A 17513-nucleotide genomic window follows, 5' to 3' on the forward strand; every position below is an offset into this window, starting at 1 on the left:
TTAATATTTTAAAATGTTAAATTTTTTTAAATCTTTTCATCTTATAATAATTATCAAAATGTATTTAAAATACATATTGAGAAAACAAACATTTTTCATATGATTAATGCTTTATATGATAATGATTTTAATAAAATAAAATACTACATTTTTAATAATGCATCTTAATGTTTGTATAATTCTGAGTTTCATATTTTTTTATAAATATTAATAATAATTATATGCTTTAATTAAAGTTATCATTAATAATAGCGAAAGATATATTTTTATTGAAAAAAAATAGTTATTAAAAAAAAAATCATTATTCAAGATAAAAAAAAATATTAATAATAGAACTAACAGAACTAATAGAAATACTATGGAGTACTCTTCTGTATAATTACCGTAATATTTATCATGAAATGTCGCATTCGAAATATTATATAATAAGATTTTAATTTTAATAAAAATTAAAAAAAATTATGAAATTACAATTGTGAATAAATAAACGATATGATTTCCATGAAGCCAATAAAGTATATAAAGGCCTTCGAGAAACATACTCCGTTGTTATCTACGTAATGTACAGAGAATTCCAGCCCTGCTCTAAATGGTGGTAAAGAGCTTTGTGCTATGTATAATCGTGTGCACTGTATATTTTGCTTTTCTTATCGTATGAAATGCGATTCTCAATGCTGATTCCGCAAAATATACTTCTGTATTTATTATGTTTATATATATTTATATATGAATAATAATAAATAATAATATAATAATGAAATATTTAATTTTTTATTTTTACATCTTTATTTGCAAATAAATATCTTTTATCATTTTATTTTTTTAATAAACATCGTTCTCATAAAAATATATTAAAAGAATGATATTATATAAAATAAAAAAAAAATTTTTTTCTGAGAGCAAATACATAAAATGAAAAATAAATAAATGTGTATAAATATGCAATAAAATTTATTTTATCTATTTTCTTTATTTCAAAAGTTATTTAATATTGAATTTTTTGTAATCGATACTAATATTACAGATTATAGATTTAAATAAAAGATGAAAATAATTTTTTGGATACATTATAATGAATAAAATACGCTAAAGTAATTGTTTTATAAGATGAAAGAAAAGAGAAATACATTAGATAAAGGGAAATATTAATATTATATTGCAACAATTTAATTTTAACATCTCAATGTAATATTTTAATGGTTGTTTTAATTTTCAAATAGAAAACAGACATAGAGAATCCCATTCATAAATAAAATGTTTATGTATATATTATGTATATAGATATATTTTTTATTTTTTTGCAATATGTAAATATTCAATATATTAATATTTATTGCAACATGTTTACGTAAAGTTTGTTGCTTTGCTAAGCAGGAGCTGGTGAGAATATGCGAATAAAATTTCACAAGAATCGAAACACAAAGCAATTTGCGTAGAGTAAATCTGTACAGAGAATAAAATAGTGAGTAATATGGTAGTGTATGGCGGATGTATTGTCTGTTCACTACGCATATCAGCCAGGAAATCAAACGATTATATGTACACTGGAGATTCCTGGCCAGTTAGTAGCCTAAACATCGACGTGGGCATCGTCTTCATTAATATCTGAAACAAAATATACATAGTTCGTAAGTAATATTTGAATTTAACACATAATTTAGATAGATTATTGAATTTACTTTTTATTTAAATATAAATATATATTCTATATTTCTATTTAAATATAACATATATTCAATATATTCATGTTTAATATAAATTATAATAATAATAATATAATAATATAAAATAATTTAATTAAATAAATAATTTTGACATATTAAAATATTCTTATATATTATTATTATTAATTTTATTATATCTTAATTTTATTATTATTAAATATTAAATTAAATGTGAATATGAATAAGATGGCAAAGAATAAATTTAATAAGAAAAAATATTAGATCATTAAATGCAAAAGAAAATTTTATAATAAAATATAATAGAATTTTCAATATAATAGAATATAATAGAATTTTCAATAAATTTTCAACATTTATTGAAAATAATCAATCAATTAATAATTCAATGAATTTGATTAATGTAAAAATTATTACAATTGAAAAACTTATAGAAAAAAAAAAAAAAAAAATGTACGAAGGAAAAACGTTTAATTTGAAAAAAACTTTGAGTGAAGTTAAACTTTAATTGAAAAAATTAAAATAGAGAGACATTATGAAGAGTTTATATTAAAACTAGCTTTTATCTAATTTCAATCATAAGCTCAATTATTATTGATTCAATCATAATTTAATTAGATTTAATTAGATATAGTTTTTTTGAAATATAATTATATATATATATATTATCTTTATTATATTAAAGAAAAATTAAAAAGAAATTAATGATTTTTTAATATTTTTCTCCATCGCTAAGAAAAAATTGATAAGAATTATTTTTGATATCAAATATTATTATGCATGCGTATTCAGATATTTTAAAATTGATAATAAGATTTTTTATATGTATAAAACTAAGAATTTTATATATTATTTTTTGTATTTATTTTTTATTTTATTTTATTTTTTAAGAAAATTATAATATATTTTTATTATATATATATTTTTATATATATATATAAAACATATATGATATTTTTTAATATTTCTTTTATTATATATTATATTATATTTTATAATATTACATAATATTAATAATATTTTAGTTTATTTCTATTGCTTGTTATTTGTCAGTTTTTACACCAATTTACATAGATTATTTTTCAAAAGCTAAATGAATATTATAAATAATTGAAGAAACTCATATCATAAAAAAACTATCGGTTTTTTTAGAATAAAAAAAAAATATTTTAAATAAATTAAAATTTTAATAAATTAATAGAAAATATTTTTAAGAAAATATTTGTAATTTGAATTATATTAAACATTATTACATAAATATTGTAATTATTATTGTTATATAGCACTATAATTATTATTTTATAATTATTACTGTTCTATAATACTATAATTATTATTTCTAATATTATATTGCAATAGAAATATATTTAATTAAATCATGAATTTATGATGAATTTTATGACTGCAATTGAATAAATTTTTATTGCATTATGTCGATGTTTCAATTTATATAAGGAAAGAATTTGAACAAATATTGAATTTTACATGTTTATGAAATTTATTATGTGATATGCAACATAACTTTTCAAAAAATATAAATTAATATTTTTAATTAATATTTCTACTTTTTAATAATACAAAATTTATATATTTATATTTTGAAAAATATTTACATTATTGTTTTAAGATATTTATATATATATGAAAATATTTTAAAAAAGAGATATGTATATCTTCATGTGTAGGATATATATATATATATATATATATATATACAGAATATTCATAAAAAATGTATTTCGATTTACTCTCATGGACTTTAACAAATATATGCATAATATATTATAATGATTCACCTATAAAAATTATAACGATTTATCTATTTGATTTAAATTGAATATTATAGAATGCTGAATATTTTGCAATTTATTGTAAGATAAATTTGTTTAAGATAAATTTTTGTTAATAATAAATTATTAAACTACTTATTACAGATTATATTACACTAAAATTCCAAAATAGATAATTGTTTATTTAAAAATATAAATTTGTCGTTTTTTTGTTAAGGAGCTCTATTATACAAGCATGAAAAAATCAATATTAAGCGGTCGTAGCATAAATTTATATATATAATATATATTTGTAAATTATGATGATGATATACATATAAAAATAAGTTGAAAAATAGAATAACATTTTTTTCATTTAATTTTTTATATTTTAATTTTATTTTTAAATAAATTAAATTTCAAAATTTTTTAAATATATGTGAAATTGAATTTCTTGATTGGATATGAAAGAATTATTGTAGCTTTTCATAAACAAATGAAAATAAAAAAAAATATATAATAAAATTTTAATAATAAAATATATAATAAAATCGTTTATATCCTCTTTTATGTTTTTGAGAAAAAAATTAAATATTTACAAAATAAATAGTTAAGATATGTAATAGTTACAGTTATATAAATATAAATATAAATATTATATATTATATAAATATATATATAAATAACAAATTTTCGAATTTAATTTTTAAATGAAATTTATATTTTTTTATTTTTATATGTTATCTTCTTGATTATTCATTTGTTAGGAAATTAATTGTTTTATTCGTATTTGAAATTTTTTCAAATTTAATTTACCTGAAAACGAAACTTTGAAAAAAAAATTTTTTTTTTTTTTATTTTTGCAGAATTATTATCCGGCTGTTTGTGATTTTGAAATTCTGTATACATATATATTTATTTTCTCTTAATATATATAGAATATTAATATATTCGTAGATCATGATTGAAAAATTGATTTTAAAGAACAACATAATATACAATATATTATGTTAATATACAAAAATTAATATATCAAAATAGTAACAGAATGAAACAATGATAGAATAAAACGGTGACGGAAGTAGCACAATTTCATTTTATTTTCATTTCATTTAATATAAATACATATATATGTAATGTAATATAATACATATACATATATATGTAACTTGAATTATTTAAATTAATAAGTTTCAAATGAAATTTTTAATGAATTTTATAGTAATCTTTTGTGTTTTGTTTTTTAAATGTTTAAAATTAAAAGTATTTCAAATATATTAATATCTTACATATGTATTACATATAATACATATGTCATCTATATATATAAATGACATATGTATCTATATATAAAATATAATCTAAATATTTTTTATTAAAAAAATTTATTAAAAAAATAAATTCATTTTGAAAAGATTTAGATGTTATAACTTATATATATAAATGTTATAACTTATATAACTTGTATAACGTAACTTATATAATATATAATATATTAATATATTAATATATAATTATACTTATATAATATATTATAATATATATTATATATATNATAATATATAATGCATATATAATGTATATCCGATAATGTTTAAATATTAAAAAAATAACTTTGTAATGAAGTGAATATATTATACTAAACAAATTAATTCTAGAATTTCGTTATAACATTTGTTTATTATAGCATACTTTGAAAGTATATTTAAAATTATATTTAAATATTTAAAATATTTAATATCTACAATTTAAGTTCATTATGTACAGTAAAATTAAAAAATAATTATTTAATATAATAATTAATTATTTAATATAATAATTAATTTAATATAATAATTAATTATTTAATATATATATATATAATAATTTCATATTAAAAAGAAGATAGTCGAAATTTAATTTTTAAATTTGCCAATTTCAAATTCAAAAATTTATGAGATCTCAAAATCCAGAATATTTTTTTTTTCTTTTTAATATCCGTTTTCAAGAATTGATATTTTAAAAAATTTAATTTTTCAAATTCTTTAAATTGAGATTTGCAATCAATAATAGATGATTTTTAACATATTATTATCTTAATAATAATAGTTTAATCTATTTTATTAATGAAATCATATGTTTAAATATGAAATAAATATGAAATTTAATACAAGTAATTTTGAAACATTTATTAAACATTTACGTATATCAATAATTTTTAATAATAATATTTTAGTTTTTATTTAATTTTAATATTTTAATTTAAATATTTTACCAATTTTGTTAAATTCTTTGCTGATAGGTACGTCCACTTATAATATTTTATTCAAGTATAGAAAATGTTTTTCTCAAAATAGTAAAATTTATATTTTTTTTTAAAATCATATAATTGAAAATATAAATCATTATGTTTTGTTGCAAGTAGAAAAGAAATATATATGATTTGTAGAATTCCATTTATCTGAATATATTAAATATTTATTTAATATATTTATTTAATATATAAATATTTGAATAAAAAATATAACATATTATATATTATATTATATTATATATATATATTTTTTAAATATTATTCTTTTAGATTTTAGAAGATGAGAAAATTGAAAAATTGTTAAGAAGGATATACATAATGTAAATATATTCATACGATATTTTTAAAGAATCTATTCTACAAATTCTACAAAAGTTAGTAGAAAAAATATCGATTGAAATTTATTTATTAATTATTAAGCATTATTTAAAATTTATTGATTATTAATTATACTGATTGAAATTATTATTATACTGATTTTAATAGAAGTTATTATATTTTTATACTTAATTATAAATTAATAATTATTTCTTTTTTATTGCAATACATATTTAATTCTTTAATAATTTAAAAATTAAAAAAAATAAATTATAAATAATAATTATAAATAAATTACGAATAATTTAAAATTTATAAGGTATTTATTATTTTTCTATATTTTGAGTTTGAAAATCAATAAATAAGTCTTGCATGTAATCAAAAAAATAAAAAATATTTATTAACTATTAAATATTGGAGATTGTTTTTAAATAAAAACAAAAGACGAAAAAATGATAATAGAATTTTCTGATCGATAATATTATACATGTTAAAAAAATTAATATTTTAATTTGTGATATTGTGCTGCAGCTTTACTTCTGCATAATATTGTAAATGTATAGTGCATAAATATATTCAAAAGAGTGTTACTAATTGATTTAATATTTTAAAAGTTTAGAAATATATACATTTAAAAATAGTATTAATATTGTTTTGATTATATTTTTTGTATTATTAAAATATATATATATATAAAAATATTTTTTTCTCTTGTTTTTATAATAAATAAAACTAATTTAAATAAAAAAATTGAAACATTTTTTAATCACATTTCGAAATTTTATTAAATAGCAAAAGGATTAATGATTTATCAATGCTTGAAAACCAATATCAATTAATATCTCCTAATATCAAAGTGTTGATTCCAAACAAAATTCTAAAGTTAGAAATTAAAAATTTAATTATCATTGATTGAATTCACTTATTTGAATATGAATAAACTCTTTATTATACAAATAAAAATATGAAATATTTTTCATCTCTCGAAAGATTCAGATAATATTGTAACTCTATTGTAAATTAAAAAGAAATTCTACATACCTCACCAACAGATGTGGCAAGAAGATTGACGATTTTCTCATGCGGTACAGCAACAACACTTTGATTGTTGATTTCAATAATTCTGTGACCCACTCGAACACCTCCTCTTTCAGCGATTCCACCTCTCAATAGACTACATATTACTCCGTTTTGTACACTAAATCCTAACTGATATTTGGTGTCAGGTCTTTTGATTTTGACTTCAACTACTGGTGCGCACGGAACGACAGTTAACTTGACAACTGTCTGATTCTTTGAGTTTTTGATGTAAGTTTGACAAGTAGAGAGAGGCAAGCCAACTAACGAAACACCATTTATAGCTATTATCTGATCACCAATATTTAATTGTCCACAACGAGCAGCCGCACCAGCTGGTGCCAGATTTGCAATTACAACAGTTGGTAGCATAGAACCCCATCCAGATTCGACAATTACCACACCTAAAATTTCACCTTTTGCCTTAGGTACTACAACCTATAAATATAATAACGAAATATTTTTTAATTCTGAAAAATGAAAAGAAATTGCTTTTTTATTTAGTTTTTATTAATTAAAAACTATTATTCATTATTATATTTAAATATATTTATATATAATTATTTTATAAAAATAAATAAAAATATTAACATAAATTAAATTTTTATATCAATTTATAAAATTTAAAATAAATATTAAAATAATAATAATAAATTAATTTATCTATTTTTTAATAAAATAATTTTTTAAAATATAATTTAAACAATATTAAATTAAACAATATTAAAAATAAATTATAAAAAAAATAAATATTTCTAATCAAAATATTTCTAATGAAAATGATCTAATCAAAATGAAATGATATCATTTCATATTATATTAGGTTAATCACAATTAATTCTTCTTTTCCACAAATTTGAAAATTTTATTTATTTGTTTATTCTTACATATATTATCATTTTGTCTTTGAAAAACGCGTTAAACAAAAGAATTAATTGCGATTAATCTTTTTTTATATTATTAATGGATATTCCATACAGGATGTTATATTTATACGCGAATGAGAATATCTTATAAGGTATTAAATTTATTAAAATAATTTCTTATAAAAATTATTTTGTATAAAAGGATACATTATGTGATATAAATAGTTTTTGTTTGAATGAAATAGTGAAAAAGATTTAAAAATCAAAACAATTTTTTTAAATAATATACTATAGTTTTTTACTTATTTGAAGAATAAAGTTAAAAAATAAGTTAATTTTGAACATTGAGTAAATATTGAGATGAATTCAACGATCAATTATATCATATTATTTCATGTAGCAAAATTAATAAAATCGAAATTGTCAATATGTATAACTATTTAATATAGTTAGCTGAACATCTTGTCGCTTCAAATTACGTATTTTTTTGTATCAGACCGATTTAAATTTTATCCAAACTTACTTATTATGAAAAGATATCTGTTATAATAAAAATAAAAAAGAAAAAATTATTTCAGATAATATTAATAATAAATTTTAATAATATTTTTGACAATAAATAAAATGTAGTATTAGTTGCAAAAATTTTTTTCTTATGGAATTATTTAAAAAATTTTTCAAATATAAAATTAACGAATTATATTTAAAAATTATAATTGTATTCAAAAAAATATCAGAAAGAATATTGAAAAATGTGAAAAAATAATTTTTAGAAAGACTATATTTTTAATAATAGTAGATAGTTAAAGAAAAATAAATAAAAAAATAATTATTAAATTTTAGTTATTACGATCAATAATGGAAAGTGAAAATTAAAATTTATTACTAATATCATCTGAAACGATTTATATCCTTTTTTTCTTTATTTTGCTAAAAAAATCATAATTAATCTTTCAATAATAAATAATTATATAACGATATATAATAAATAATATAATAAATATATATTAAATTTATAAAATTTAAATCAGTTTAGCACAAGAAAATAATAGAGTCACAATTTGAAGCAAAGAAAACATTAACTTACATTAATTTTTATTATATGACATAATATAACATATAAATAGTTTTTGTTTGAATGAAGTAGTGGAAAAGATTATAAATCTTTATAGATTATAAATAAAAAAAATCAAATTTTTTTAAATAATACACTATAATTTTCTACTTATTTGAAGAAGTTGGATTCGTCAATATAACACTCGTTATAATATATAAATATATAATAAATATGAATAAATATAAAATATCAGTTAAAAAAATTCTGATTTTTGAATTTCTTTCACTATTCATTTATATAAAAATAATTTATTCTATATTAATATATCTTTTTATATCAAATAACTTTTGTAGAACACATTTTTTTAGATTTCAATTTTTTGAGATTTTATATTCAATCATTTATATTTGAATATAATTTAACACTTTATATATATTTGTATAGAAAATTTAAATATGAATTAATTCTGCAAAAACATTAACAGTCATATATCATTTTAATCGATACATATTTTTTTTTAACTAAATATAAATATTGATATACTTAAATATTTAATGTTTGTATATAAATAATATAAATAGAAAATATTTAGAATGAATATACAAATATAACATATTAAAATATTAATATTTAATTAATTGATTATTAAATATAATTTAATATTCATTTATTCAAATTTATAAATTAAATTTATAAATTCGAAATGAAAAAAAATAATGTATAAAAATTTTGTATTAAAAATGTATTAAAAATTCCTCAAAAAAAAACGAATATTGTAATAATTTATATAAAGTATACTAATATTTATATTTCATTAAAAACTATTCTAAATTTTAAATTATGATTAAATTTTAGATTATAAATAAAGAAATAAAATAAAAAATTATTTCTTTTTTATAAATTAAATTATAATAATTATAATAAATTAATTCATGATTTATAAAAAAAGTTTTGTGCTAATATTTTTTTCAAAATTATAATATATATAATCATTACAAGATATATTTAAAAATATTTAATTTTTGTATTTTAGTTTTTATAATTTATCAGGCTATTTTCATATATATTAAGCTTATGAATTTATGAAATTAAATATAATATATATAAAATTATATATAAAAATTATTAAATTACCTCTTTTTGCATTTCTTTTTTGGCAAACATTTGTAGTTCATCACCAAAGATTTCTTGAGAATTGAGTACCTCCTGATAATCCATTTCTTTTACAAAACTATGATCTTCTATTCCATTCGCTTTAAGGAATTCCATGTATGCTACTTGAAATGCTTGTCCAATACTTTGTGCAATGAATCGAGCCTCTTCACTTTCAAACACGTGACAAATCATTTTTGGAGTTCTGTTGATTTTTGGTGCTTCTTCCATTTCGTGCGGTACAAAACGTCTTCGTGCCATTAGGACTACTACATCGCCAATATCTGCTATATATGATATTGTTCTTAATGCGTGGTCCATCATGATTTCTTTCAAATCCGTATTTAAAACCATTATTTTTTCTGTTGAGATGAATAAGTCAACTTCTGTACTTGGTTGTGTTTCGCCATCCGGTGCCTGTATGTATATATTTTTATATTTGAATAACATATTTGAAATTAAAAGATTTAATTTAATAAAATTAAATTCTATTTTACATTAAATAATAAATTAAATAATAATAAAGAATGAATATGAATATTAAAAGTTACGCTTGTTATTGAAGAAGTATAATTGATTTATAAACAAAAATTAATTTAAAAATTAAGAAATTAATTATCGATCACTTATTTATATATATTTTTATATTACACTATCAATGGAAACTTTAAACATCTGAAAAGTAATAGTATTAATTATTCTCTTAAAAACAATTGTTATAAAAAAACGTTAAATGAAACTTATTTATTGAGACAATTAAAAAATATCTATAATTTTGCAAGTTTACATTTCTTTTTAAAATTTTGTTTAAATTTAAATTATTAATTACATTATTAAATTATTTATTATATTATTTAAATTTACATCTTTTTAATAAATTTTTTTTATTAATAATATCTGATAATTATACAAAAAAAAATCATTGATTTCAATAATGAAATATATTATGTTATGTATATTATCAGGAATAATATTTAGAACAACTATTTAAATATATATATATTGAAAAATTATATTTAATTACATTAAATATATAATAAATATATAATAAATATATGTCAATTTTAGTTTTTGAAATATCGATATATTTAATATTGCACACAGTTTAGTGTTTAAAAGATTCAATTTAAGAATTTTAACTTTAATTTTAATTTTAATTTTAAGATGTAATGATCATTTTCCTAATTAATAAGACAACAAATATATAAATAAATTTTTTTCATTTAAAGGTTAGTTTTCAAAAAAATTGAATTAGAAAATTCGCTGATTACACAATTTTAACTATAAATGTTTTAATCTCGATTTTCTCAAAAATAAAGATATAAGTGATAAAATTCTATTCTATATTTTTTGTTTATTTTCAGATTGAATTATTAATTCTTATTAATAATTTATCATCTAATTGGAAAATAGTCATTTGTATTTTTTTAAATCTGATTTTTTTAAAAATTAAGAAAATAAAATTTTTTATTAATATTATTTAAATTAATTAATTATTTAAATATTTAAATTTTTAATTTATTCTAAAATATTTTATTTGTAATATTATTATACTTTTATCTTCTAAAGTATAATGATTAAAAATAAAAAATATATTTATGTAAAAATTTATATAATATCTTTTCATTTTTTTAATAATTTTTAAGTTTACAATAGAGTTTTACAATAGAGTATATATATATAAGTTTACAGTTTATTCTACATCTTACATTATATTAAAACACAATTATACTATTCAATTATATCATTTATTAAAAATTATGTTCTAAAAATATTAAAATGTGTGCAAAAATTCTATAAATATAATTTTTATTTTTAAATATCTATTTTATTTTATATTACTACTTTTTTTATTAATAAAAATTAATAAATATTAATTATTTATAATTATTATCAATTTATTAAATATTGAAAAATTAAAATGGTAATAAAAGAATACGTACCAATGCCTATTATGAAGAAGCGGCATGTAGAATAAAGTAAGAAAGTCATTAATTAATTAAAATGAGTGATATTTTATATTAATAAAAAGGAATAAGAAAAGATGCTGTAAATTTATTGTTGATGATTCGTTTAAGATTAATTAACATGAAATAATGTCCAATATTGAAAATGCAATTTTTAATAAGTTGTGAAGGAATTATATCTATATTTATTTTTTTTATATTAATAAACTTGAAATGCAAAATTTCTGTAAACCTGAGAGTTTAATAAGAAAATTTAATCAAATTTATTATACATATAATTATGAAAAATATCATATATTAAAAATATATATTAAAATATATTAAAAATATTTTATTTAAATAATCATGTTATATATATTTTCATTGACAACGAGTAACAATAGGTAATTTCTAGCTAAAAATTATTAATCTATCAAAGAAATATTGTCTTTTAAAATCATATATTTATTTTTTTCTTTATTTATTTCATATATTAAATTAAATTTATTAAATACTTCATTCATATATTTTTTGATCATTTGCATATTGCAAATTAATTAGTTGATTTAGGACTATATTATGAATTTCATTTGTAAAATAAATTATTTACTAAAATTTTATAAATGTTTTTTATTTTTTATTATATTTATTATTTTTTTGTAAATAAATTCATTTTGTTAATATATGTTTATATGTGTATGTCATATTCTTGTTTTAAAATCTTGTAACATCGAATATTTATTTTTTTCGAAAACTAAATATAAAATTGTTTCTTAATAAATTAGCAATGAAAATGGAAATCATTGTTTATCAAAAATACTGTAAAGATATTCATATAATAAAATTATAATAAAAATAATAAAATTTATAATAATATATAATATATTATAATTATAATTTATATAATATTATAATTTATAATTTATATAATAAACTATATTATATTAACAAATAAAAAAAAAGAATTTTAGTAAATAAAAATAAGTACCTGTAACGTGATTAAAATTGATAAAAGAACGAAATAATAATTGATTAATTTTAAATTGTCAATAAAAAATTTTTTATATATATATTTATATTATAAATATATTTTATATATATATTGTATATATATTTCTCTACATTTTAAAAAATATGAAATAATCACTTATTTGGGAAATAATGAAAAATTTTTTATAAAAGATATGTCTGAACATTAAATAAATAAATAATAATTAAATAAATCTCAAAAATTATATATAAATATTTTATTATTATTTTTTTTATAAAATAACTTATTAATAAAATAATCATTCATATTATTTAAGAATATTCCTCTTAAATTATAATAATACGAAATATTTATATTTTATATTCGATATAAAAATAATTAATAATCGGTTTATCAATTTGGAAAAATCTTGAAATTTTTTAAAATCTGTAAAAATATATTATAAAAATGTTTCGTAACTATATTAAAAATTTTCTAATTTCTATAACTATTTTTTAATAAAAATTAAAATCTGTTTACATATTTGTATACACATTATATATACACATTAAACATAATAAAATTTCTGTTTTTTATTTACTTTATATTTAATCAATTTTTGATATAAGTTTCATGTAATACTAAATAGATATTAATGATAACATAAAAATAAAATTAAAAGATGAAAATATACTATTTTATGTGGACATATAATATATATAGTATAAACTATATATGTACATAGCACATAAAAAATAATATACAACATAAATAGATTGTAATTTATTATATATATACATTAATAATATGTATATGATTACATTTTAATATTATATAATATGTAATAAAATGCCAGCAACAAGATGATTTCTGAGATGATTTCAAGCAATATTTTCCTTTAAGAAAATTTTCATTATAAAATATAATTTATAATAAATATAAAATATATATATAATTTTCCTTTAAGAAAATTTTCATTATAAAATATAATTAACAATTATATTTTAATATTTTATTATAATTATACATGATAATTTAAAATATAAAAGTTCAAATATATCTTTAAAATTATTAACAATTATGAGTTTATTAAAAAAATTGTTAAAAATATATTAAATATGCATTTAATTTAAATATCTCTTACTATATAAAAAATGATTCGATCGTGAAGTAATCATTTTCATATTAATATAACAAAATATAAAATTTTTAAATATAAAATTCTAAAATAATTACTCTATTCTAATAGTTAGTATTATTATTCTAACAGATCAAGTTTGATTTTTTTTATTAATATATTTATATAAATGTACTATTTCAAAGAATAATCAATATATTAATTATAAAAATTATCTAAAATTTTTTTTTTTGATCTTAACTTATTATAATATTAATATAAAGTTGGCGAATAAATGTTTATTAAATTTATATTACATCATAGCGATTTATATTAAATCATACCGATGTTGAAAAGTCTAAATTTTTTATATTTTTTTTTATTTACTATAAAAATATATAACTATTGGCTATATACAATTAAAACCAATAATTAATAACGTTAATAATTTTCTAATAACGTTAATTTTAATAAACATTTTTTATATTTTGTTATGATAAATTTAAATGATAAATTTTATACTAACTTTTATTAATTATTAAAGTACTTCTATTGATTATTAGTTTTCTTTAGTAATATATACATACACACAAATACATACATATATTAATAATTTGTGTTTCCTTTTTTTGTTTTAATTACAGCATGTATCTTTTCCGATATGCTCTATATACATTGTTTTAATATATTTTTTATTTTTAGATGATTTTATTAAAATTCGATTTTTCATCTTTAAATTAGGTAAGTGATAATTTGTATACAAGTAAATTCCGGATATTTTCAATTGGATTCATTCGAAAAATTTGTCTGGTTACAGGAATTTAGTAAAAAATAATAAGATATTATTAATATTCCTAATATATACCTAATAATATATACATTATTAATATGTATGTGGAAAATTATTAATTAATAAAATTTGCAATTAAATTTTGTTTAAGCCTTAAATTTTATTAAAAAAAAAAATATTGATATTTATGAATGATTTTAATTTTTTGATCAAGGACTATATTAAAATTCTTATATAACTTTTTATGATCAAAATAATATAAAATAATTAAATATTCTACTAAAAAATATTTCATATTGTTATTCAGCTATATTATTATATATGAAATTATAATGTCCGAATCTTTTATTTTACAATAATTTTCATATATAACTTTCATATAAGCTATATTGAAAATTCGTTTCGAATTTTCATGTCTTCGATTTTTGATGATAAAATAATAAAAACTGATTTATATGAATTTTTATTCCCTTATAAATGGCCACGATATAACATTGGCCATGATATAACAGCTAAAATAAGAATCTGACTAAGAAAAAATATATTTTATTTTAAAAATATAATATAAATAGAGAATAAGTAGTATATATTTGCAATAATTAAATAATATACATAAAGATTAAAATTCATATTAATTATTTTAAAATTTTTTTATTATTTTAGAATTTTCAAAGCAAGAATTAAATTGCTTAATTAAAAAAATTTTAAAAATATTTATATTTTTCTGAATATTTATAATTCTTTATATATACAAGAATAATAAAAAAGATAAACTAATTTATTATTTTGAAAATGCCTATTAAGATAAATATTTACTAAAAATTTTTAAAGCATTATATTTAATCAAAAGATAATATTTAATCAATTGAAAAATCTGATAAAGAAATAGAATATTTAATATTAATTTATATATAATAAAAATCGTATTAAATAAAATTAATAAACATAATAAACTCACATTTTGTAAATAATTTAAATAACAAAATAATAAAAATTTTATCTTTTAATAATAGAAAGATTAACTTATTTTTTAATATATTTTTTAAATATATTAAAAATATATTTAATAATTTTATAATATATTTTTTAAATTATTTTAAAATTTCTTTTTGCATTGTAAAGATAATTCAATATCAATATTATGGTTTATTAAAAATAGGAATATAAATAGAAAAAACCAAGATTAAAAGATGGCAAAAATAATAAATAATTTAAAATCTATTATCATAAATTTTATCAATAGATGATGCAAAATTATAATTGAAGTATATATATCCTATCAATATAGATATGTAAATAACTTTTATATAATAATAATTTTTCGATAATCTAAAATAAATTAATGCTTTAGTAGTTTTTAAATGTAACAATAATTATTATGTTTAATATTTTTTTAATGAAAATTTGTAATTTAATTCTAAATAATAATCGGGGCAATAATTGTAATGTTAATAGAGTTAAAACTAACGTTATTATTGATTCTAGCTGATGCAACTTTTATACAATCATGAAATATTATATTTCCAATATTTTTATAAAATAAAATCAGAATCTAAAAGAAATAAAAAAAAAAAAGAAAATAGAAAGCTATGTAATCCAAAGAAAGGAAAAAATTGTAAAAACAACAAGAACAAAAGTGTAGAATTTTATGAAGAAGATAAAAAGTATTATCTTCTATGTATTGATTCATATATAGAGCTGTTTACAAAAATATTTGAATAATTCGAACAATGTACATTTAACTTTAATAATTTATATCTTTATTAATTATAGAAAAACTTATTTTAACTTGTTTCTAGAGTATTGTATTGTATAAATATAAGCAATTTATTTAATTAATTTGATATAATAAAATAATATTAAATATTAAATGAAATTATATATATATATTTTTCCCATTAAAAAATAATCGAATATTTAAAAATTTATAATAAAACTAAATAATAATTACAATTAATAATTATAATATAATGAAAATGGCACTTAATTATATTTTTAAGTTGAAAAAAAGGAAAAATAATTATGATTTCATTTTTAATATTTTTAATATTTATATCTTTATTATAACTTAACTTTATTATATCAAATTAGTTAAATGATTATTTATATTTGTAAAATACAATAAATATTTTACAGAAAAAAAATTAAATTCATTTCTTCTATAATTAATAAAAATATAAATTATTAAAGTTAAGTATATATTATTGTTCAAATATTTTTGTATGTAATTGTAGTTTACTATCGAAAAAAAAATTAGCACTGCATGAAATGTAACGATTGAGCACATGAAGATGCACTAAACAACATGATTTATATGTTTGTCACAATTATGAAACCGAATAGTTTAATTAGTTAAAATTATTATAATTATTTAAGAAATATGATTTATATTTAGTTTTTTATATTTATTCTTTTAAATTTTTCTTTCTTATTATAATTTAATCTAATATTTGAATTTAAAAAAAAAATATTGTAT

The 17513-nt window shown here is 15.6% G+C and overlaps 1 protein-coding gene across 8 annotated transcripts in view; it reads right to left on the bottom strand.

Annotated features, from left to right (window-relative positions):
- Window positions 1–1224: 1224 nt before the first annotated feature.
- The window catches only part of LOC122719288, a 118990-nt gene continuing 102701 nt past the window's right edge, over window positions 1225–17513 (bottom strand). For 5 of the 8 annotated variants that reach the window (XM_043944976.1, XM_043944975.1, XM_043944974.1 and 2 more), the window contains exons 14-17: window positions 12158–12163; window positions 10197–10631; window positions 7104–7577; window positions 1225–1605 (exon numbers count right to left, since the gene is read on the bottom strand). In XM_043944976.1, coding sequence (XP_043800911.1) covers window positions 1534–1605; window positions 7104–7577; window positions 10197–10631; window positions 12158–12163 — 987 coding nt within the window. In that variant the 3' untranslated portion in view covers window positions 1225–1533. Of the gene's footprint in view, window positions 1606–7103; window positions 7578–10196; window positions 10632–12157; window positions 12164–17513 lie in introns of those variants that run through there. The other 3 variants (XM_043944973.1, XM_043944981.1, XM_043944982.1) reach the window with 3 other exon arrangements.

The sequence above is a fragment of the Apis laboriosa genome, unplaced genomic scaffold (assembly GCF_014066325.1).
Source record: "Apis laboriosa isolate Shangri-la unplaced genomic scaffold, ASM1406632v1 scaffold71_cov137, whole genome shotgun sequence".
Classification (NCBI taxonomy): Eukaryota; Metazoa; Arthropoda; class Insecta; order Hymenoptera; family Apidae; genus Apis; species Apis laboriosa.